The following is a 22,613-nucleotide window of genomic DNA, read 5'->3' as shown; positions in this document are numbered from 1 at the left end:
GTTATTCTTAAGCAGATTTATTCTATATTTTATAATTCACATAATAAAAAACAGTAATATAAACTAAGAGCATATTCATAGTCTTGAAACTATTGTTTGTAGGCAATGCAAATTATAGCAACATGTTAAAAATTTTATAAAATCTACCCCAATTTAAAATAGATAGAAGAAATCTTGTAAGATTACAAAATTTGTTATTATAACTTATATATGTACATTGTGTCCCATTTTAGTTGTAATTACTTAGAATAAAGGTATTTTCCTTACTACTAAAGCACCGATACGGTTTTGACATTCCTACTGAACTTTTTATGTCGCGAAAAAAAATGAGATATCACTTTTACGCATGATCTGATATTTTAGGCCCTATATCAGTTAACAAAAATTAAAACTACTAATATTTTTCATACAGTTCAGTGGCGTAGTTGTAAATTTAGGTCTTGCTGATATACAGTAGTGGTTAAAAGTATGGAAACTTAAAAACTTTTTCAAAAAATGCAGAAAATATCGCAATGCGAAAACTCTCCAAAATATAAATACAGCATATCAGCAAATAAAGAAATTCCAATGGAGGTAAAGCAAAAGAATGTTGTTTATTAGTTTTGATGAAAGAGAAGTTATTTCTCTGTGGCCAAATGTATGGAAACCTTTAATAAAATCATAATAATTGATTACTACAAGCTGTTTAACGGTACGATTTTGTTTGAGTGAAGACAGGCATCATGCCTAAGTGTACATACTTATCTAGTGATTTAAAAAGTAAAATAGTTGAACTATACCAGAAGGGTTATAAACAAATTGAAATAAGTAAAAAAATTAAACATTTTAAAAGGCATTGTTTCAAAAATAATTAAAAAATTTGAAGAGAGAGGAAATGTTTCGGTAGGCCACAAGCAAGGAAGACCAAGAAAGTTGTCCAAAAGGGCTATGAAGGTAAAGAAAAGAATATCGATGAACGACCCAAAGAAAACTTCTATAGATATTTCTGGAGAAATGAGTGAAATGGGGATTTCTGTGTCTGCTCGGTGAGAAGAAGGCTGAATGAAGTGGGGCTTTTTGGAAGAGTTGCTGTAAAGAAACCACTAATATCAGAAAAATAGAAAGGATCGCTTAAAATTTGCACGAGATCATCTTACCTGGTCTCACCAAAATTGGAATACTTTATTGTTTAGTGACGAAAGTAAGTTTCAATTATTTGGGAGTGACGGGAGACGTTATCTCCAGCGACCAAAAGGTACAAGGTACAGCCACAAATACCAAATGCCTACGGTAAAACATGGTGGTGGAAGCGTAATGGTGTGGGGTTGTTTCTCCCGATCAGGTGTTGGCCCCCTGGTTAAAATTGATGGAATAATGGACCGTTTTCTATACAAAGACATATTGGAGAACAACATGTTGCCTTATGCTGAGGAGGAAATGCCATTGAGATGGTTGTTTCAGCAAGACTCTGCACCCAAGCATAGTTTAAACCTGCTGGATTCTATACAGAAGAGAGCTATTCGTCTTATCGACAAACCAGAACTGACAAAGAGTCTGGATAGTCCGGAGCACAGGAGAAAGGCGGCTGATCTCTGTTTATTCTACCGTTATTATCACGGTAAGTGCTCCTCTGAGCTGGCAGGCCTGATTCCACCCAGGACTGCTCCGGCAAGAAGGACGCGTCTAGCAGTTGCGGCTCATCAACATCGAGTCCACCTGCCTACCCCAAGGACGTCGCTTTATCGGGACTCATTCATCTGGAGAACATCTTCTTTGTGGAACGGGCTTCCACCTCACATATTTCCCGACGCATACAACCTACAGCGATTCAAGATAAACGACTTTCCTCTTGTGCTTGTGTTTACCATAAAAAAAAAGTCCCAATTTGTGAAAAACTGGTTAAATGAACAGAGCATTGCTTTAATGGATTGGCCTTCACAGTCCCCAGATCTGAATCCCATAGAGAATTTATGGGATCATTTGGACAGAAAGATTCAAAACAATTCGATTTCAAACAAGGCTCAACTGTGGGAAATACTGCAAACTGAGTGGGCTGCCATTTCCAGTGAAGACTGTGCAAGACTTGTCGATTCTATGCCACGAAGATGTACAGAAGTAATAAATTCGGATAATTTATATAAATAACTTTCTTCAGTTTCCAAAATTTGGCCAAGAAAATATTAATTTTATTTCATTTTCTTTTTATAATACATTTAATTTCAAATTAATATGTTAAGTTAGGTAATATATTATATATAATATTAAATAATTATATATAATTAAATATTATATATAATATTAAATTATTGTTATAAACTTTATAACAATATGAGTAACTTTATTATAGTTCCTGGTTTCTAAAATACAAATTAAAAAAGTTTCCATACTTTTGGCCACCACTGTATATAACCCAAATTCGGCCTTATTTAAATGGAACACCTTGAGTTTTTTTAGTTGCAACAAAGTTGTGTGTTTTTCCTGACTAAAATAACATATAATAGTACGGATTTGAAATATCAACAAGTTATAAAAAAAAGCAAGACACGTTATAACCATGGTTGGCCATGAAAAAAAGATGCTTAAAGATGTAAGTGGTAAAATTAAAAATAATTTTATTATTTGTTCTCTAGGCCACTACCTTAGAACATTGAAAGTCTAGAATTAGCGTTGCCGTGGAACTATGGGTAGTTTGTTTGCTTGCAACATCTCGGATGCAATGATGGCAAATGCTTATGTAGAAATGGCGAAAAAACACACTTTATATTATCATAAAAATTTGACAGGCGCAAAACAATACTATTCCTTCTTAATAAAATATGATAAGATACTCTACCAAGAATGTAGATAGCGTATATTAGAGAAAAAGGCAACAACATCGCAACGCCGCTCGAACCATTGTTGATTCCACAAAAAATATTTAAATGATAAATATTTATTAAAATAATAAATAAATATATCTTTATTTGGCATCAAATTCACATTACATTACATTTGCCCAAAAAGGCAAAGATTAGCAAAAGCTACCTTTATCTCTTACAAATATTTTGACAAACAAGCAGTAATAGTAATATAAAAATTTATCAAAGAACAAATAGAAAAAAAAACTAATTAAATACATCTGTAAATCCGCAGAGAAAAACAAAACTAATTGTGCTATTGTTCCTCCAAGAACAAAGTTTTATTCATTTTTAAAGCGAGATATTGGAATTAAAAAATTAGATCTAAATCGATTATAAATTGTTACGGCAATGTAAGTAAAATTACGTGAGAAAAGAGCTGTGCTATGGTGTGGCAATGTCAGAGTCTTATGTCTTATATCTCTATCATGAATCGCATTTCTTGGAAGAAATTATATTTCAATCTAGAGTACCATGACTAATTTAAAATCGTTAATTTTACATCAAGTAGTCCAAGTTTTTCACAGCTTTGCTAGATGCGTCTAAAGTTTGCAAAATCCTATTTTCGACTATAACTAATTTATTTAAAATGAAACCAGGGTGGCTCATTACCATAATTAAAAAGTGTACTTTTTTAAAAATAATTTGGTATAAGACAATCGATAGTAGGTACTTTCAAAAAACCAGCATTATTGCATTATTACATAATTTTATTATGAATCTCTCGGAAGAATAAAAACATTTGTTTCTTGGCTTATTGTTGATTCTAGTTTGCCCACAATAACACCTACAATTTAACCCATGTTGAAAATAATTCTACGCTCCTTTTATAAATGTGTTTTAATTATAACTAAAGAAACCTAGACTTAGGTAAGAGATGTAATGTATAAAAAATTAATTTTATATTGTTTTTTTTTATAAAAAAAATTTTTAACGGATTGTACCTGAATGTAATTTTAACCGTGTCGTGGTTTTTGTTTTTTGTTGTTTTAATTTTTGTACACGTAAAGAACATTTATTTTAATAGTGTTTTTTATGTACTTGAAATGATTAAAGTCATTTGAAATTGAATCCATTTCAGTGTCCTGAGGATGACTTAATATAAGTCGAAACGTCGACATTTAGGTAAACAGGTTTCTGTTTTATTTCTGACCCCACCCAACAACCCTCCGCAGTATTGAAGATATTGGGTCACAAACACGAAACTGAAAATTTATCTCTTGATATTGGATTGATCGCAGCGCCGCCGTCGCGTCTGTGTAAATTCGACTATAATGATGCGTGACTTACCCAATGAAAAAACAAGTTAATTATTTGACAGTTGATATGTCAAATAATTTATTAAGGCACAAAATGCCCACCCATTTGTTGCTGGCAAAATTGTCTGAATAACTATTATTATTGAAAAATTTATGAATAACTCGAATTATATCAGAAACTGACAGGTTGCCGTGACAATTCGTAACAATGATATGTCAAATCCAAGGCCAACTCACTATTGTATTATAAATACCGACAAAAAAAAATTCAAAAGCTCTTCAATTTATCGTTAATAATTAGACGGTAAGGGTGAGAGTCCAATTTATCAATAACCTTGGATGTTTAATAGATGTTATGCAAATGCTACTAAATCCTAAAAAGTCGCTACAAAATCTATTGAAAACGGAAACAAATATTTTATTAATTCACAGCAATCTTTGAATTTTTAATTGGGAAAAACTAGGTAGGTATGCGGGGCTAAAATGTTTTTTTGAAAATTCAGACTTATTGGAATTACCAAATATCGATTGTCTGGTAATGAGCCACCCTGGTTTCATTTGAAAAAAAGGAGTTATTAATATATTATACACTCTAGATTGAAATATAAAAAATTACATAATTTAAAGGTTAGGTGTCAAAAGTTGACATATGGTGTATAATTTTTCTCAGAATGTCATTTTCTATCAAAATATGTCAAAAAAATTAGGGGATCCTATTGAAAATAAAATAGTCACAGAAAACAACTGAATACGTCAGCCAATCCCAATTTGGGTGCTACAGCCATCTACCAAATTTCATTTTAACTTAAAAATTAAAAAAGTTATAGGGGCGAACCACGTTCCTAAGACACCCGGTATATCTACTATTGTCTATCGCATGCCAGGGCCAATATTAATAACTATGAAACTTTTGAAGATGTATATTCACATGTCACTAGAAATAACACTAATATTCATACAGAATTTCATAGAATTAATCGCATAAAAACGGGGGTATATTTTAATGGCCTAATTTTTTTTTTAATAATTGATAGACACCTTAAATGGGACCAACAGATTCTAAAACTAACATCAACACTTCACAAATTATTATATTTATGAGAAAAATTTTGAATAAGCATCTATTATTATCTGTTTACAAAACCATTGTAGAGTCTTTGATAAGATATGGCATTGTTGTGTGGGTGAGCTCTATATCCATTGAGCATAGTACAAAACTATATATTGAAAATAATATATAATAAACACAAACTTCATCCAATAAGAATGCTTTATTCGAGGGAGGTTTTCGATGTTAGATCATTGTATGTTTTAGATGTTAGTGTTTCTGTATAAGAATAATAAAATCAAAACTTGTCTTAAGCATAGTTACCTAACTAGAAATGGAGCTAATGACCATATTGAAGTGCCTAAGAGTAACACTAATGCTAATTTGAGATACTTAAATTACTTTTTGGCTAAAATATATAATCTGCTGCCCTTAGAAATTAGAAATATAAGTAAAATACATATTTTTAAGAAACAATGCAAATCTTTTATTTTTAAAAAAAATAATACATTTAAAAGTTTATTTTAATTTTAAATAACTAGCCTTAGTTTGAAATAATTATCTAATTGTCTTTTTGGACTTCAAATGTGCTTTTGAAACCATTGATAGACAGTTGCTACTACTGAAATTACAAAAGTATGGTGAGCCTATCCTTGGTTGGGGATTTGAATGGTTTGGGGACTACTTAAGGGATCGCCAACAGGTGACCCAGTTCAATGAAAAATTCTTCTCTACTCAGTCTTGGGCTCCACTTTGTTTATATTGTACCTAAATTACATTGTAAAGGTAGTTTGTAAGTGTAAAATTCAACTTTTTGGAGAAGACACAATTATTTATTGTATTGGGGACAGTGCAGCAGAAATAATAGAAACTTTAAATAATGAACTTAAAAACATATCAGTGGTTAAACAACAATGGTCTACAGCTTAAAATTCAAAAGACAAAATCTATTATAAAAAATAATTATACTAATATAAACATAGTACATGATGTGTTAATTAGCAATCAAGTTAAGAATATGTCAACAAGTTTAAATACTTAGGTTGTATGATTGATGAAAATCTAACTTTCTCAGACCATTTTAACTACATAACAAACAAAATAGCAAAAAAAAATCAATCTTTCAGGTTGTCTGTCAAAAAATTTAAGTTTGTGGGCCAAATTAACTGTATACAAGACTATCATTGCTCCTTATCTTTACTTTTGTTTAACTCTTTTATTTTTAATGAATAACTCTGAATCGATTTACTACAAAAAAAAACAAAATAGGGTGTTAAGAATTATTCTTGGTTGCAGTCATTATACTAGGAGGACAGAAATGTTAAACTGTGCCAATGTGTTAAGTGTAAGACAGACTGTCACTTGAAAAACACAATGATATTTACTTATAAAATGTTACACCACTTAGTTCCAAGTCATTTAGTACAGGTCAAAATAGTTTACATTTTAAAGGTTTAAAACAATACAATGAGGATATTGCCGGATTATGTAAAGAGCTGTAATAATATAAATAGCTTTAAAAGGGAATGTAATATATAATTCTAGCCTAGTGCTATTAATAAGGATTTTTTTTTTGGTAAATGATTGTTATTGTTGATTGGGACACTTTTTTAACCATGTATTTTGTTTTTTTTTCTTTTTTTATTTTTTGTTTTTACTGTATTATATTATGTAATCATAATTTTTCAATTTGTTAGATTATGATTAATGGTTTATTTGTCTTTTCAAAGGTTTTTGGAACTTATCAGTATATGTTGGAGAGTATACAGGGTGTTTGGCGGAGGGTTAGCCAAACTTGGTGGGCATATACAGTGTGACCCATTTGTTTTCGGGTCACCCTGATAAAAAGTTTATTTTTGGTGCGATTTTGCTTGGGTTTTTTTTAAATGCTCCAGAAAAACTGCATCATTATAACAAAAAAAAATTCTGCCATGCAAATTCCAAGGCCTACTAATGTCAGTGTATAAGGGCCAAATTTTAAGAAACCATGCTAGGCTTTTTTTAGCAAAAAATTGTGCACACCACTGGATTCGGCATCTCCCAAAACGGCCTTATACCAAATTTCACCAAAAAATATTAAATAATAACAATTTTATGATAAAAAAAGCGCTTTACTTCTAAATTGTCTCTAAAAATTATTGAAATATTGAACTCTATTGTGTCTAAAAATTATTGAAATATTGAATTGTCACATTTGACATCTAACTGTCAAAAGTGGTAATAGAACGTGTTTAGATAGTATTAGTAATCATGGAAAATTTAAATTTAAGAGAAAAAATTGAAAGTGTTCGTCTTGTTGGTGGTAACACGCGTTCGATGAGAGAAGCTGCCAGAGAATTTAATATTAGGCATCCTGATAGACCAGTAAGTCTAAGTACTGTGCAACGTGTTGATAAAATTTTCAATGAAACAGGATCTGTTTCGAAAAATCTACTTAAAAATAGACATAATGGACGGCGTGGGCTCAGAAGAAATGAAAATTACATTTTGGAATATTTTAACGGCAATCCCCAAACTAGTGTCAGAACGGCTAGTTTGGTCCTTAACATCCCCAGAGAAAGTATAAGAAGATGTTTGCAAAAAAATAACATAAAAGCATTTAAGCCAAAATTTTTGCACACCTTAGAGGATGGTGACCAGGCAAGAAGATTAGAGTTTTGCTATTGGCTTCAGGGAGAATATTTAAACAACAGAAACTTTCTAGATGAAATCCTTTTTAGCGATGAAGCCTCTTTTACCACAAATGGCGTAGTCTCCAGTCAAAATTGCCGCCACTGCTCCGTGCAGAATCCAGAATTTATAATAAATGCAAGGAGACGGTATTCGCAAAAAATTAACGTTTGGTGTGGAATACTAAGCGACAAAATTATTGGCCCTTTTTTCTTTAATGGTAATTTGAAGACAATTGAATGTTTGAATCGTCCTGAGAATGAATTTTCGAACGCATTAGAAGATTTACCCTTAAGATATCACCTTAATTTGAAGTTTCAATTAGATGGTTGTCCTGTCCATAATACTCGTTTAGTAAGAGACTGTTTAAATCAACATTTTGCAAAATGTTGGATAGGACGAAACAGTCCTTTCGTTGAGTGGCCACCGAGATCCCCTGACTTAACGCCACTCGATTTTTTTCTCTGGGGCTTACTTAAAGAAAAAGTGTACAAATCAAGACCTCAAAATTTACAAGATCTACAAGTCAGAATAATCCAGGTTTGTTCAGAAATTACTCCAGAGCAAGTCCGTAAAGTTATTTTAAATGTAGGCAAAAGGAATGTAAAACGCATAGAAAACAATGGTGGATTAGTAGAAATTTCAAAAATTTAGTAGCGGTTAATTTTTAATTTTTTTGTTTGTTGTTTTTATTTTATTTGTATTTATTTTTGTTAGTTTATTGCTTGTTTTTATTTGTATTTAGTTTTGAATTATTATTTGCTTGTATTATCTTTGTTCAATTTTTTTTTTATGGCTATCTACACATTTTTAAATGTAAATAAATGCATAATTTCCCTTTTTATTTTTTGTTATAAAATTGTTATTACTTAATATTTTTTGGTGAAATTTGGTATAAGGCCGTTTTGAGGGATGCCGAATCCAGTGGTGTGCACAATTTTTTGCTAAAAAAAAGGCTAGCATGGTTTCTTAAAATTTGGCCCTTAAAAACTGACATTAGTAGGCCTTGGAATTTGCATGGCAGAATTTTTTTTGTAATAATGATGCAGTTTTTCTGGATCTAACATTTAAAAAAAACCCGAGCAAAATCGCACCAAAAATAAACTTTTTATCAGGGTGACCCGAAACCAAATGGGTCACACTGTAGATAGGCTCAGATAGAAGATATTTTCTTAATAAACTTGTGTTCTAAAAGTCTCGGGTTTTTTTATATCATTGATTTTGTGTATTTTCAGGATTTTCAAAAAATTATTGAAGTATTATTGAAATAATACCGAAATAATTCGTTTTGAGCTCAAAAAGTTAATACAAGTAGCAAAAAAAGTTATGAAAGGTAACTTTAACTTGACGCAAAAAAAAACTAAAATCTATCAAGATCTTCAGGTAGTTTTAAAAACATCTCCAGTTAATACTCGTTTCAATGATATACGATGTATAACACAAAGCCGACTAACTTGCCACAATTCATGACTTTAAAGGACAATAAAGTAAAAAAAAATATTTTTTTAATTTTATGTATTTATTTCAAAATTACAAATTTTATTAAAACTGCGCTCCCCTGGCTCTAATACGTGCCCTACGTCGCCGTCGCATTTCCACTGTCGTAAGACGAAGCCGCATCACTTTTCTGTAGTTTGATACAGTTTGAAAAGCGGCATCGATTCTTTGAATGGTCAAATGAGGAGATCGTGGAACATGCTATGGGATTGTTGTTGTGATAACAACAATATGTGCTATATATTGTTATTGTTATTTGACATTTGTCATTTGTCGTGGTGTAACTTTTTAGCTTTCTTACGTACCCAAGTCGTTAATTTAGTATTGTATCGTTTTTGTAGTTGTTATTGTTATTGTTAATACTGTTGTTATTGTTACTGTTAATTGAGTTTTTATATTGTTTTTGTGACTTTCCTTATTTTTGTATCATTATCGCCACAATGGCTGCATACACTACCGAAGAATACGCCGATATTGTCTTTGCTTATGGAAGAGCCAATGGTAATACGCGAGAAGCACAAAGAATTTATGGGGAGCAATACCCCAATAGGCGTGTGCCCCACCACAACACTTTTGCTAACACTTTTCGTCGATTAAGGGAAACAGGCAATCTAAATTTTCAAGAACCGAGGATCAATCGAAGGCAGTATGATGTTGCTGTAGATGAAAACCTAATTCGCGCATTCGATGAGGATCCCACCACTAGTACAAGGAAAGTAGCTACTGATCTGAACATTTCTACATGGAAAGCATGGTCAGATATCAAGGCAATAGGAAGGCATCCTTTTCATTACACCCCAGTGCAAGGTAATTTCATACTACATCAACAACTTAATTCCGCAATTTTTCCTGGCGTCGTGATACTCTATTCTAGGTCTTCTACAAGCCGACTATGAGCGACGGGTACAATTTTGCCGCTTTTTGCTTCACGCAGACGTTGAAAATGGACTCTTTTTAAAAAGCATCTTATGGACAGATGAATCAACATTTACACGTGCGGGGATATTTAATGAACATAATTTACATTATTGGGAAAACAAAAACGTAAATCCGCATTTGACCAGAGCCATGTCTTTCCAAACAAGATTCAGTGTTAATGTTTGGGCAGGTGTGATTGGGAGACACCTCATCGGTCCACACTACTTGCCGAGAAACCTCAACGGGGACAATTACTTACATTTTTTACAAAATGATCTCCCACAATTATTGGCTGATATACCCATATTTAAAGAAGACTCCAGAATGTCTTCCAGAATGACGGATGTCCTGCACACTATCGGGTCGCCGTTAGAGAATTTCCGGACAATACTTTTTCCAATTCGTGGATCGGAAGAGCAGGTCCCATCGCATGGTCTCCACAGTCCCCTGATTTAACCCCTCTCGATTTTTACGTATAGGGACGTGCGAAAGAGCTCGTGTACAAGGTGGAAATTGACAATCTGACCACTTAATTCAAAGAATCAATGCCGCTTTTCTAACCGTCAGAGAAGTGATGCGACTTCGCCTTACGACAGTAGAAATGCGACGGCGATGTAGGGCATGTATAAGAGCCAGGGGAGCGCAGTTTTAACAACATTTGTAATTTTGAAATAAATATATAAAATTTAAAAAATATTTTTTTTTACTTTATTTTCCTTTAAAGTCATGAATTGTGGCAAGTTAGTCGGCTTTGTGTAACACATCGTATATCATTGAAAAGAGTATTAACTGGAGATGTTTTTAAAACTGCCTGAACATCTTGATAGATTTTAGTTTTTTTTTGCGTCAAGTTAAAGTTACCTTTCATACCTTTTTGCTACTTGTATTAACTTTTTGAGCTCAAAACGAATTATTTCGGTATTATTTGTACTTGATATTGATTTTTTTAGATTCAGGATACATTACAGACTAAATACAAATGTAAAAAAAACGTGAAAAATATGCTGAAAAAATTTAAAGATGTCAAAAGGCATAATTTTTTGTAAATCCTGAAAATAACACAAAATTAATGATATAAAAAAACCCGAGACTTTTAGAACACAAATTTATTAAGAAAATATCTTCTATCTGAGCCTATCTATCTGCCCACCAAGTTTGGCTAACCCTTCCCCAAACACCCTGTATGTGTTGTGACCTTTGCACCTACAGATATTCAGGTTATCTAGGTGTATTCTGTTCATTATTATCTTTGTATCAACCTAGCAAATCTGCTACAATATTGTCAATTCAGTTTTTTGGAACTTAAAATAAACTTTGTCTACTTCTTTAAAACTATGTAAATGTGTAAGTATAAAAATAATAAAAAGGGAAGGTTAACAGGATACTGTTCCTTCTAAATAAATGTAAAAAAAAATAACTTGCCACTTCAAATTAGAATATTGCCTATCAATAAGTTTAAAGTAGTGTTAAAAAAATATCTTGTCACTAAGAGTTTTTTTTAGTGTCAATGAATATATCAATAATAACTTTACTGACCTTACAAACTATGCACATTAGAGTTAAGCTTGTGTAAGTGTGCCTTTGTTTTTGGCCAATATGTAACTAATTGACTTTGTAAGCTTTTGTGTTAGCACCAATAAAGTTCTTTGTCTTTGTCTTTAGAATATATGAAACTTTTGGAATACATACCAAACTGATGTTGTGAGGTTATTGCCAATAGGAGATATATTATTAACTTTATTAATTTAGAAATAAGTTTTATGTTGAAATCTTTATTAAAAAAATTATGTTTCTCTACTTTTGTCCCTAGAATATTTTGTTTATAATACAATCTTTGGTTTTCATTATATATTTTATTACTTTACTGAAATAAAATCTTTAAATATTGTTGATTTTCTTTATGTATAGAACTAAATTATTCTCGGATATGCAAATAAAATCTAATTTTTAAATGTTTCTCTACTTTTGTCTGATGAGCGTATATTCACACCTGCATCAGTAGTTTTGTTGTATGTAGTTTTTAAAAACATTCAGCTCAAAAAAGAAGGCACTTCATTTCTTCCACACACTATCTATTACAGCCTTTATGATAGTAAGAGCGAACTCAACATTGGGTCAACATTTTTTTTTGGGTCATACCATTTTAAATTACGTTTTCTACTTCATAGAAAGGTCGAAATGTTGAATTCGCCCTTGTTTCGCCTTCAAAATAAACCCACTATCAAATAAATGAGTTTCAATCCAGCGTTAGCCGAGCGGGTAGTAAGGGCGAACTCAACAATCTCGCGCGGAGCAATCGACCGGCGCCGCGCCGGCTTCAGTTTTACAAAAGGAAACTACGAACCTATAACTTTGGCATTTTGCATCCACAATGTCAAAACTGGTTCTTCAATGATGTATCTTTGGGATGAAAGATGAAATGTGAGATTGCCAGCTGCTTGTATGATTATTTGTCTAAAGTTTATGTTAACTTTAAGAAGGTTTTTATGTTCAGTGATAATTGTTCTGGACAAAACAAAAATTTAAATCTTGTTTTGTCAAATCTATACTTTATACACAAAGACCGGTTCACACAAATTAAACACTACTTCATGATACCTGGGCACTCATACCTTCCTTGTGATAGGGATTTTGGGAACATTGAGCTGGAAATAAGAAATAGCACTGTATATACCATGGATCACTAATAATAAGTTAATGATTGAAGGATGCCGCTGAAAGAACCGATTTACCATTGTTCAACTTACGCAGAATATGATTTTAAATTTTTCCAATCTTCAAAAGAAAATAACTAAAGTGCAGATGCTTGGAGCTAAGTTTAAAGATGGAAAGATCTTTGAATTTACAAAGAACTTGAAGCAAGGTTTCTATATTCATTCTGGTTATAATTTGGAAGTTAAAACGGCAGTCAAACTACTCGAGGGACTCTGAAAGAGTTCCTATCTTGCAAAAAAGGTGAGTGAGAACTGTATTCAATTTACCCTATCAGGAATCCTGTAAACCATATTTTATTAATCATAACATCCTAACATTTTATTGTATTTATATCTATGAATGTGTTTCGTTTATCCTTGACAATAAAATCTTTTTTGAGAATCTGAAAGGGCAACATCCGCATAATACTAGATTCAAAAACAATTTCAAGACTTGAAAACATCTTGTCTGACTTGCATTGTCTTATTTATTTAATGTAACACGACGTTTCGGTTGGTAAGTATCTCTAACCGTTATCAAGTGTAAACTGACGAAAAAAATAAAAAATAAATGATAATGGTTGGAGATACTTACCAACCGAAACGTCGTGTTACATTAAATAAATAAGACAATGCAAGTCCGACAAGATGTTTTCACTGTACCATTGCCTACAACCTTCAAAAACAATTTCAAGACTTGTAAACCAAATTTTACATTTGTTAAGAAAAATGTGGTACATAGTATCTTAGATGTCTGGAATAAACTCCCAATAAACTTCAGAGAAAAATCAGATAAAGAGATAAAGAAAGATCTAAAAATATATCTGCAAGAAAAGGCCTTTTATTCTCTTCATAAGTATATGGCTGAAAATTTAAATGAAACTCTCATCTAGTATTGTGTATTAGTGCATGATTAATGTACTTGTTTGTTAATGAATGTTATATTTTCTTGTTATTTAAATTTTGTGTACTCGCGTTTTGCCTTTTTATTTATATTTAAATTTAATATTTTGATAAATCATGACATGAATGGATAAGTGACTGAATGCTTTAAATTTTATAAATATTTTAATTGTATACTTAATTAAGTTAGAATTTTTTTTTTACTGACAAAATCCACACCTCACATAGGTAATAAAAAATGTGTATTGTTGTAACTACATGTTTTATGGATTTAATAAAGGATTTGATTGATTGACTACAAAAAGGCAAGGGACAAAATTATAATCCTAATTCTTTTAATTTGGCCAATGAAGCATTGACGACTGTACAGTACCTCCATTAAAATACCATTCCCAAAAATAAAGGATATTCTCGATTTATTGCCGTATGTACCTCTACCTTGGAGTCAATAATTTACAAAAATCATAGACACACAAGAAGCAGCCACGGATAAAAATACAGAAAATCCAGACATTGAGGATGATGACCAAATAGAATACAACTAAACTTTACTTATTATTTATTTCTTTCTTCTTGTTTTTTCTTATGTTAGTTTTACTCTAGGTTTACACTGTTTTGTGATTTGTTTCAATAAATACCTAAGTTATTTAAATTTTGTAAGAATAAAAAGTTCAATTTCATTTTTAAAAAATCACGTTTAGATTCAATAAAAGTGTTTCAATTCAATAAATTAAATTTCAACTCAAACCCTTTTAGTGAATGTGGTGTTAAGAGTTTTGTTTAACCATACCTAAATTTTTAAATTTTATTTCTGTGAGTAACACTAAATGTATTCTAAACTTTTTGAAAAACTTTGGGTAAAATAATTTACTCTGTGTTAAATAATATAGATTCTATATATCATATCTTACCTTTAGCAGTCAAAACAATTTCAATAAGAGTCTCATCAACAATTTCAGAGGCAGAATTAATAAACTGTAGGATGTTACTTGAGTTGTATTCATGTTTGAACAAGAGTACTCTATCTTCTAACTTATTGATGCCATGATCGGGAACCTGTAAAGAACTTTGTTTGAAAACTGATAACTTTTGGTTCATGTTTTATTTACCTTAGAATTGAGGAAGTCACAAGCCAAATCCTTAATAGTTTTTAAGTTTAGAGTATTTTGTGGAACAGTGACTGCATCTCTAATAAACCCAAACTGGAACAAAAAGGTAACCTCTGGTCCATGGTCCTCCATATTAGCAGTTGCCCTAGTCACTGAACTGATTCAGATGACCTTACTGACTAAAAATATACTAATTTTTGCACAACATATTGTTTTAGATACAGGGCAAATATTGCAGTTATTCTTTTCCTTTAGGTTTAACTATTACAATATAATTCAGTTGGAAATTTATTGGAAAGGAGTAAGAGTTACGCGGTATAATTAAATAGGGAAAACAAAACGAGTTTTCTTTTAAAAAAATCAATCAAATGAGAAAGTTTAAGCTAATGAGCACCAAAATCAAGTCATATTAATGCCTTACTAAACACTACTGAAAGATGTGCTCTATTCAGATGAAAACACTAATAGAATCTTATAAATCCGAGCAAAATTAACGACAACAAAAACAATAAAAAGTGATTTTAATACAAAAACATTTGGGGCATTTGCAGTACCGTTATTTGAACTCTGGGATTTAATAGAGGCGGTTCGCTAAGTTGCTTACCTCATGTGGGTTTTCTATTGTTAAGGATTTCAAGTAATACCATAGAACTCCTGCAGTATATCTTCAGAGAACTCCTGCAGTTTATTCAGTTTTAGTTTTAAGTCTTTTTGGGTTAAACTTTTGAAAAAACATAGGAAATCCTATGCATATTGACCACTAATTTTAAGAACCTGATGACCTTGACAAACGATAACATAAATTTCATAAATTGACTTTGACAGTAACATCTGAAGTTAGTGACGTCTAATGCAACGATTATAAAGGGCGCTTTTCAGAATTTACCAGCGGATACACTAGATTGTACCGGCAGTAACCGAAACGTTTCAGAATTAACCGGTACAAAAAAAACCCAAGTTTCAAAATTAGGACCCGTATTATAAATATTTTTCAAAAGTTAACTTTAACTTTAACCATAGAGTTACCCTTTTAGTAATAAAATGTCACTTTTATACATTTAAACAAGACTTAATCTTGTACCATTTAAGTCAGTTAATTGAATAAAAAGTGTAAAAATTGTATAAAATCGAATAACATATTTAAAACAAATTATAATATTTCACATGCTGCTAGTGACTTTGAGTGTCCTTATAAATATCAATTGAATATTTTAAAGAGTAGGATAGATTATAGCAAATAGGTATATTTAGTTTGTAAACAACAACTTAACTAATATTATGGATATTTCAGAATTAAGTATTTTAAATGATTTAGAAAGGAATGAAATTGGATATAATATAAATAGTCGCTTTAATAAGGAACAATTTAAAGAAATTTTTATGGTCATAAAGTAGAAGAAACATCTACTTAGGGTTGTCATATAAATATCCGCAGTGTTCATAAAAATTTTGATCAGTTTTAAATTTTTCTTGAGGGTTTTAATCTCAAAAATTTGGATCTAATTGTTATGGGAGAAACACGTAAAATCGAAAATATTAAAAATTTTACAATTCCGGGATTTAAAAGAGTTTATAACAATAGTAGAATTCGATGGTTTGGTTCCAAATGTGGCTATCTTCAAAAATTGTATTTTTGAGCTATTTACATAGCCTTGTTGAAAATAAGGATTTCTAATAGTTCCAAAAGGGGCTATATCTATTTATTTATTAATTCATTTATTTATTCATAATACGGGAAAACCCCATTAACTGTAAATTTTACAAAGCAATAATATTTACATAAACAACTGTCATAATCTAAACCTACTTAAAAAATTAATACTAAAGTAAAAAACACCTATACTACATATACTAGAAACAACCTTAATAATTTATATGCAAGAATGTAAATACAAAATTTTATGCACAATTATGAAGTAAGTGACTTCTTTAGATGCATTAAGGAACTTATGTTAAACACATCAATATTCGAATTGTTTAACAAATTCATATACCTATCCATAGGATTATTAATTCCATAGGATGTTCTGTGGAATGGAATGTTAAAGGTTACATTATGGCGCAACCCGTGATGAGGAACATTAAATCGTATGCGACCCAACAGAGCAGGGCAATCAATAAGCCTATTAACGATCTTATATATAAAACTAGCACCAGAAATATTACGGCGTTGCGACAGTGTTGGAATAAATAATTGAATTTCAATATAAGAATAGTCATGGTTCTCAATAACAGTTAAAGTTCTATGAGCACAATATCTCAGGAATTTATGTTGAACTCTTTCTAAAGCATCGATATGAATCTGGTGGTATGGAGACCAAACTACAGAGCAGTACTCCAATATAGTTCTTACTAGGGAGCAATAAACCCTTCTTGTTGAAGAGACTGAGAAATATGAACAGTTTCGCATAACAAACCCTAGCAATTTTGATGCTTTTACAGAAATTGAATTAATATGATCAATAAATGTGAGTTTCTCATCAAAAATAACTCCCAAATCCCTAATAGATGCAACATAATTCAGTGGCTCATTATTAATGAAGTAATTGGATTGAAACCGGTTGATCCTGCGAGTGAAACTAATAACACAACATTTAAAGTGTCTATCTACTCTTCAAATTATTTTATGAGGTCCAAATATGTTTAAAATCACATAGCTACTTTTGAAACTGTGTTTGGTTCAGATGACTTCATTAAAGATGCAGACTATCTTCCCAGTAACCAATCAGGAAAGTTAAAAAACAGTAATGACTCTTGGTGTTAATTATATTTTTTTTAGTTGATGGTGGCTTAGACAATTACGTAGTACTTAGAAATACTATCAAAGTACTAATAATCAAAGTACTACTAATCAAATACCAAAAGATACGTCAGTTGAACCAAAAAATAAAAAGAAAAGATGTCCTACTTTTTGGAAAAAAAATGTTCGCAGAGACAATAAGAATTCGGGGCTTCCATATATAAACTCAAAAGGAAATCACGTTCCAGGCAAGTTCTTAGATGAACCATGCAACAATTCTTGCAGGATTCTAGAATAAATGTATGTAGAACAATGCTACGTAATACCCTTGGTGTTAAAAAGGGATTTCTGAATTTTGCCATTAAAAAACGTGTCCCAAATAGTAACACCACAGAAAAAAGATAAGAGAGGCGGTTATGGTACCTCTAAAATATCAGAAGATGCAGTAAATTTTTTAAAACAACATATTCAGAAATTTCCTACAGTCTCTTCTCATTACTGCAGAAAAGACTTAAGAAAAATGTACTTGGATCCAAAATTGAGACTAAAGCAGATGCACAGGTTATACCAAGAAGATTGTACCAAAGAAAATATGGAATATTTAAAGGAGTCATTCTATCTCCATATTTTTAATTCTCATTTTAATCTATCATTCCATAAGCCTCGAAAGGATCAATGTCCAACATGTACAGCGTATGAATCTGCTAACACGGAAATCAAAGTAAATTTGCTGCAAATTTATTATTTTGTGGCCCATGCGATGGATGGAATGCGATTCAATGCACGCAAGAATTGAAATTGCATCCAAAAATGTCCCAGTTTATTTGCCGCATGAATGGGTAACCATTGCTCGGAATGCAAAAAAAAATCACCCTAAGTACGAAGTTTTTCAAAAAAAAAGACATAGCTTTTGTTGACTGGAAAACCCTGGCAAAGCTAATTATGATCAACCGAAACAAGGATCAAGATGGGAATGTGGTTAATTGGCATCAAATTAAGTGGATTAGGTATGAAAAGGCATTCGAGGAAGACGAGTGACAGTTGTTTCCATGGAAAAATGTCTCAAACCCTTACACGAGGAAAAGTGGAAAATTTCAGCATTAAAGCTGAAACATTTAAAAGACATTTGCAATTTTGGAAGTGTGTCGGCTCTTTTTTACAAGTTTGCTAGGTAGTGACGAAACCATTGATGAGGATGAAACGGTGGTTCCAGATGTAAATGACCCTGAGGGCCAAGACTTTTTCTTACAATAATGTTATTAATAATTATTTTAATCTTTCATTATTATGTTTAGAATTAGTTCTTTAAGTTTATAGCTTTTCGCATCACTACAACTTTGAGAAAGTATTATGTGCCAAATATGGCTATCTGCATTTTTCCTGTTTAAATAAGTTATTATTTATGTTTTTCGAAAATCTGGGTCATTATAAGATTTTTTTTATTTTATTCAAATAAAAAATATATAAATAAAAAGAGTTTTATTAAAATATGTTTTTTTTATAGATTTGATTTGATACAGCCTATTAAACTTTATTTTGTCTTTCCTAAATATAAAGCATTTTGTAAATAGCTACATATAGAAACACACTATCGAATTAATCAAAATGATGGAGTTTTGGCTTTTTTAAATAGGTGTATTAATTTTAGTGTCTTACATACTACTTTACCCCTTAGTAAAGTATGCATTAGTACTACTACTTTTGTTTTAAATGGGGTAAATTTTGCAATTATGCCATGTTATAGGTCTCCAGCATCAAATGATGACTTGTTCTTGTCTAACGTTGAGATATAATTATCAAACTTAAATAACAGTAATGATAATTTTAGTGTTTTTCTAGGAAACATAAATTTTAATATTCGCAAACCAACGAATCCCTCTGTTAATAGATATTTAACACTATTGTCTTCCGTAAGATTTGAACCTTATATTAAATCATTTAATAGAGTAACATCAGACACTCAAACCGGTATAGGCCATATTTCTATTAAAAACAAGTTAAGGACTAACCATCTTAACTATAATGGTATTGTACTGGAAACTGATTTAACGGACCACTTTCCCCTTTATTTGGACATATGGCTTAACATAGATGAAAACCAACAAATACCAACATTTGACCATCAAAATTATATCTCATATAACGATGATCAATTTGTTAAATTACTGTAAATTGAAACCTGGGAGCATGTAACAGTTGCTTAGGTCACAGAGTTGGCTTATAATAAGTTTTTTAAAACTTTTAGTACTTTACCTGAACTGTAAAACAACAAAAACTTGTTATCATAAAAAATATAAAAAAAATAAACCTTGGATTACATATGGTATTATATGTTTAATCAAACATAGAGACAAATTAAAATAACAAACTCTTAAAAATAAAAACAACCAAAATCTCAGACAAAAATACTCCACATATCGGAACATTTTAAACAAAACAATTCATCAAGCTAAAACTCATTACTATAAAAAGATATTGGGGAACATGAACAATACTAGACAAATCTATAAAATAATAAAAGATGCTGCAAATGAAAAAAAGGCTTAGTCTAACGCTGAAATGCATAGCAAATGAACATGAGGTAATAATTGAAGAAAACTGGAATAACCAATTACTGTAACAAGTACTTTGCAAATCTGGGGGAAAAATGGCTGCTGAAAAATGGCTGCTGAAATGCAGCTCATCTGATGTGGGGTAACTCCTACAATATATACCTAATTCTATGTCACTCACTCCAGTCACATCAAATGAGCTTATCAATCAAATTAAAAGTTTAACAAATAATTGTGCCCCTGGTAAAGATAGAATTGAGTCTATTGAAAACTACAGACCAATTTCCATTCTGTGTAACTTTGCTAAAGTACTAAAAAAAATTCTTGTCTTACGCATTCAACCATTTATCTCAAAAGATTTATCGGAATATCAACATGGTTTTTTAAAAGGAAGATCGGCGGTTACAAATTTGACCCTTGTAACTCAGTATACAGTGACCGCCTAAAGCTCCGCATAAATTCGATAAAAATTAGAGACATGATTTCTTGAGAAAACGCTCGAACCCGTCGATTTTTATTTTAAGTTGCGCATTATTTCACATAAAATTTTGTATAATTTTTGAACAAAAAAAAAGATATGACGTCATCGGTCATTTTTTTAAATGGAATGCTATATTTTTTATTGCATTTATGAAATATAGGCGAAATTTCAAGCAAGTTTCGTATAACACACCTTATCTCAAAACTCAACTGTTTCAGAAATATTTACATTTAAATAACAAGAAAACAAATAAGTACGTCTATTTACAAATTAAGGTAAAATCGAAGATAAAAATAATGTAATAAATACTGCCAATTGTTTCTATTTCCATGGTTGCACTTGTAAAGAATCTCCATTTTCGAATGTCACTGTCAGTTCGAAAATTAATACTTTTTATCAGAATAAATTATAGCTAATTTAACGGACACCCAACGAATAGAAATTTTGATGATGCTAGGGTACGGGAATCGAGTGCGCACGCAAAAAGAAGTAAGTGAACTGTTTGATGCCAAATACCCAAACCATCCTATTTCTCAGTCAACAGTTGGTAGAATAGAGCACAAATTCATAACTTCAGGTCATGTTAGGGATTTGCCAAGATCAGGTCGTCCAAAAATTTCTGAAGAAACAAAATTAAACGTTCTGCTCTCCGTCGAAGAAAATCCAAACAATGCAACTTCACAAATTTCAGTTGATAATAATATAGCCGGAACGTCAGTAAGACCCATCTTAAAAGCAAATAAATACCACCCTTACAAAATTAGACTAATACACGAATTAAATGACGACGATCCTGATCGAAGAAACCAATTTTGCGAGCAAATAATGAACATTTGCAATAATAGCCGTCAGTTTTCAGTCGTCAGTCAGCCGAGTTTTGTTTTCAGATGAAGCAACTTTTTGTTTAAACGGTGTCGTAAATCGGCAAAATTGTCGGTACTGGTCGGTGTTAAATCCACACTGGGCAACAGAGGCTCATACATAGTACCGTAAATCTATTATTATTTGGGCTGATATCATGGAAAATAAAGTAATAGGGCCATACTATTTCGAAGAAAACTGAACAGGACAACGCTATTTGAATTCTCTTCAAGAAGATCTTATCCCTGCTTTGGTTGCCCTATACCCAGACGAACAAGACCCTGCTGTCCCGACAGATAATTTGTGGTTTCAGCAAGACGGCGCACCGCCACATTTCTTTCGAGATGTCCGTAATTACTTGGATACAGTGTTCCCAGGAAGATGGATAGGACGAAGAGGGCCAATAGAGTGGCCGGCCAGGTCACCAGACCTAAATCCCTGCGAGTATTTTCTATGGGGGTACCTGAAAAGTAAAATATTGAGAAGCCAAACAACGTAGAAGATTTGAAAAATGGAATTAGATATGAAATTAGACGTATATCACCCGAAATAGTTGGTAGTGTTTTACATGAGTTTGTAAACCGTCTTGCTTTCTGCCAAGAAGTAAATGAGGATCAGTTTGAACACTTGATACATTAATAAGAGTTTTCACAGTTTATAACATTTTATCCTCCATTTTATCTTAATTTCTAAATAGACGTACTTACTTGCTTTCTTGTTGGTTAAATGTAAATATTTCTGAAACAGTTGAGTTTTGAGATAAAGTGTGTTATACGAAACTTGCTTGGAATTTCGCCTATATTTCATAAAATCATGTCTCTAATTTCTATCGAATTTATGCGGAACTTTAGGCGGTTACTGTATAGCGGAAGCATTGGACAAACAAAGCCAAGTAGACATAATTTACCTGGATTTTTCTAACACTTTTGATCGATTGGATCATAGTCTTCTTTTAAAAAAAACTTCAAAGCTATGGTTTTTCATCTGACTTTAACTTTTTATTTGA

The 22,613-nt window shown here is 31.5% G+C and overlaps 3 protein-coding genes across 3 annotated transcripts in view; 2 read left to right on the top strand and 1 right to left on the bottom strand.

Annotated features, from left to right (window-relative positions):
• LOC126736889 (serine/threonine-protein kinase D3) overlaps positions 1-15,625 on the bottom strand; it is a 118,273-nt gene extending 102,648 nt beyond the window's left edge. The window contains exons 1-3 of the mRNA XM_050441507.1: positions 15,578-15,625; positions 14,974-15,152; positions 14,776-14,920 (exon numbers count right to left, since the gene is read on the bottom strand). Coding sequence (XP_050297464.1) covers positions 14,776-14,920; positions 14,974-15,105 — 277 coding nt within the window. The 5' untranslated portion in view covers positions 15,106-15,152; positions 15,578-15,625. The remainder of the gene's footprint in view (positions 1-14,775; positions 14,921-14,973; positions 15,153-15,577) is intronic.
• Positions 1-22,613, top strand: part of LOC126736891 (unc-112-related protein-like) — a 455,221-nt gene that overhangs the window by 188,525 nt on the left and 244,083 nt on the right. The gene's annotated exons all lie outside the window — the stretch shown is intronic.
• Positions 9,630-11,180, top strand: LOC126736904 (uncharacterized). Its single transcript, XM_050441535.1, has 2 exons — positions 9,630-10,157; positions 10,225-11,180. Exons 1-2 carry the CDS (start codon positions 9,791-9,793, stop codon positions 10,722-10,724), a joined length of 867 nt encoding a protein of 288 aa, XP_050297492.1. The 5' UTR covers positions 9,630-9,790; the 3' UTR covers positions 10,725-11,180.

Source organism: Anthonomus grandis, chromosome 5 (genome assembly GCF_022605725.1).
Source record: "Anthonomus grandis grandis chromosome 5, icAntGran1.3, whole genome shotgun sequence".
In the NCBI taxonomy this organism is placed as follows: domain Eukaryota; kingdom Metazoa; phylum Arthropoda; class Insecta; order Coleoptera; family Curculionidae; genus Anthonomus; species Anthonomus grandis.
This window is presented reverse-complemented; position numbering and strand designations above follow the sequence as displayed.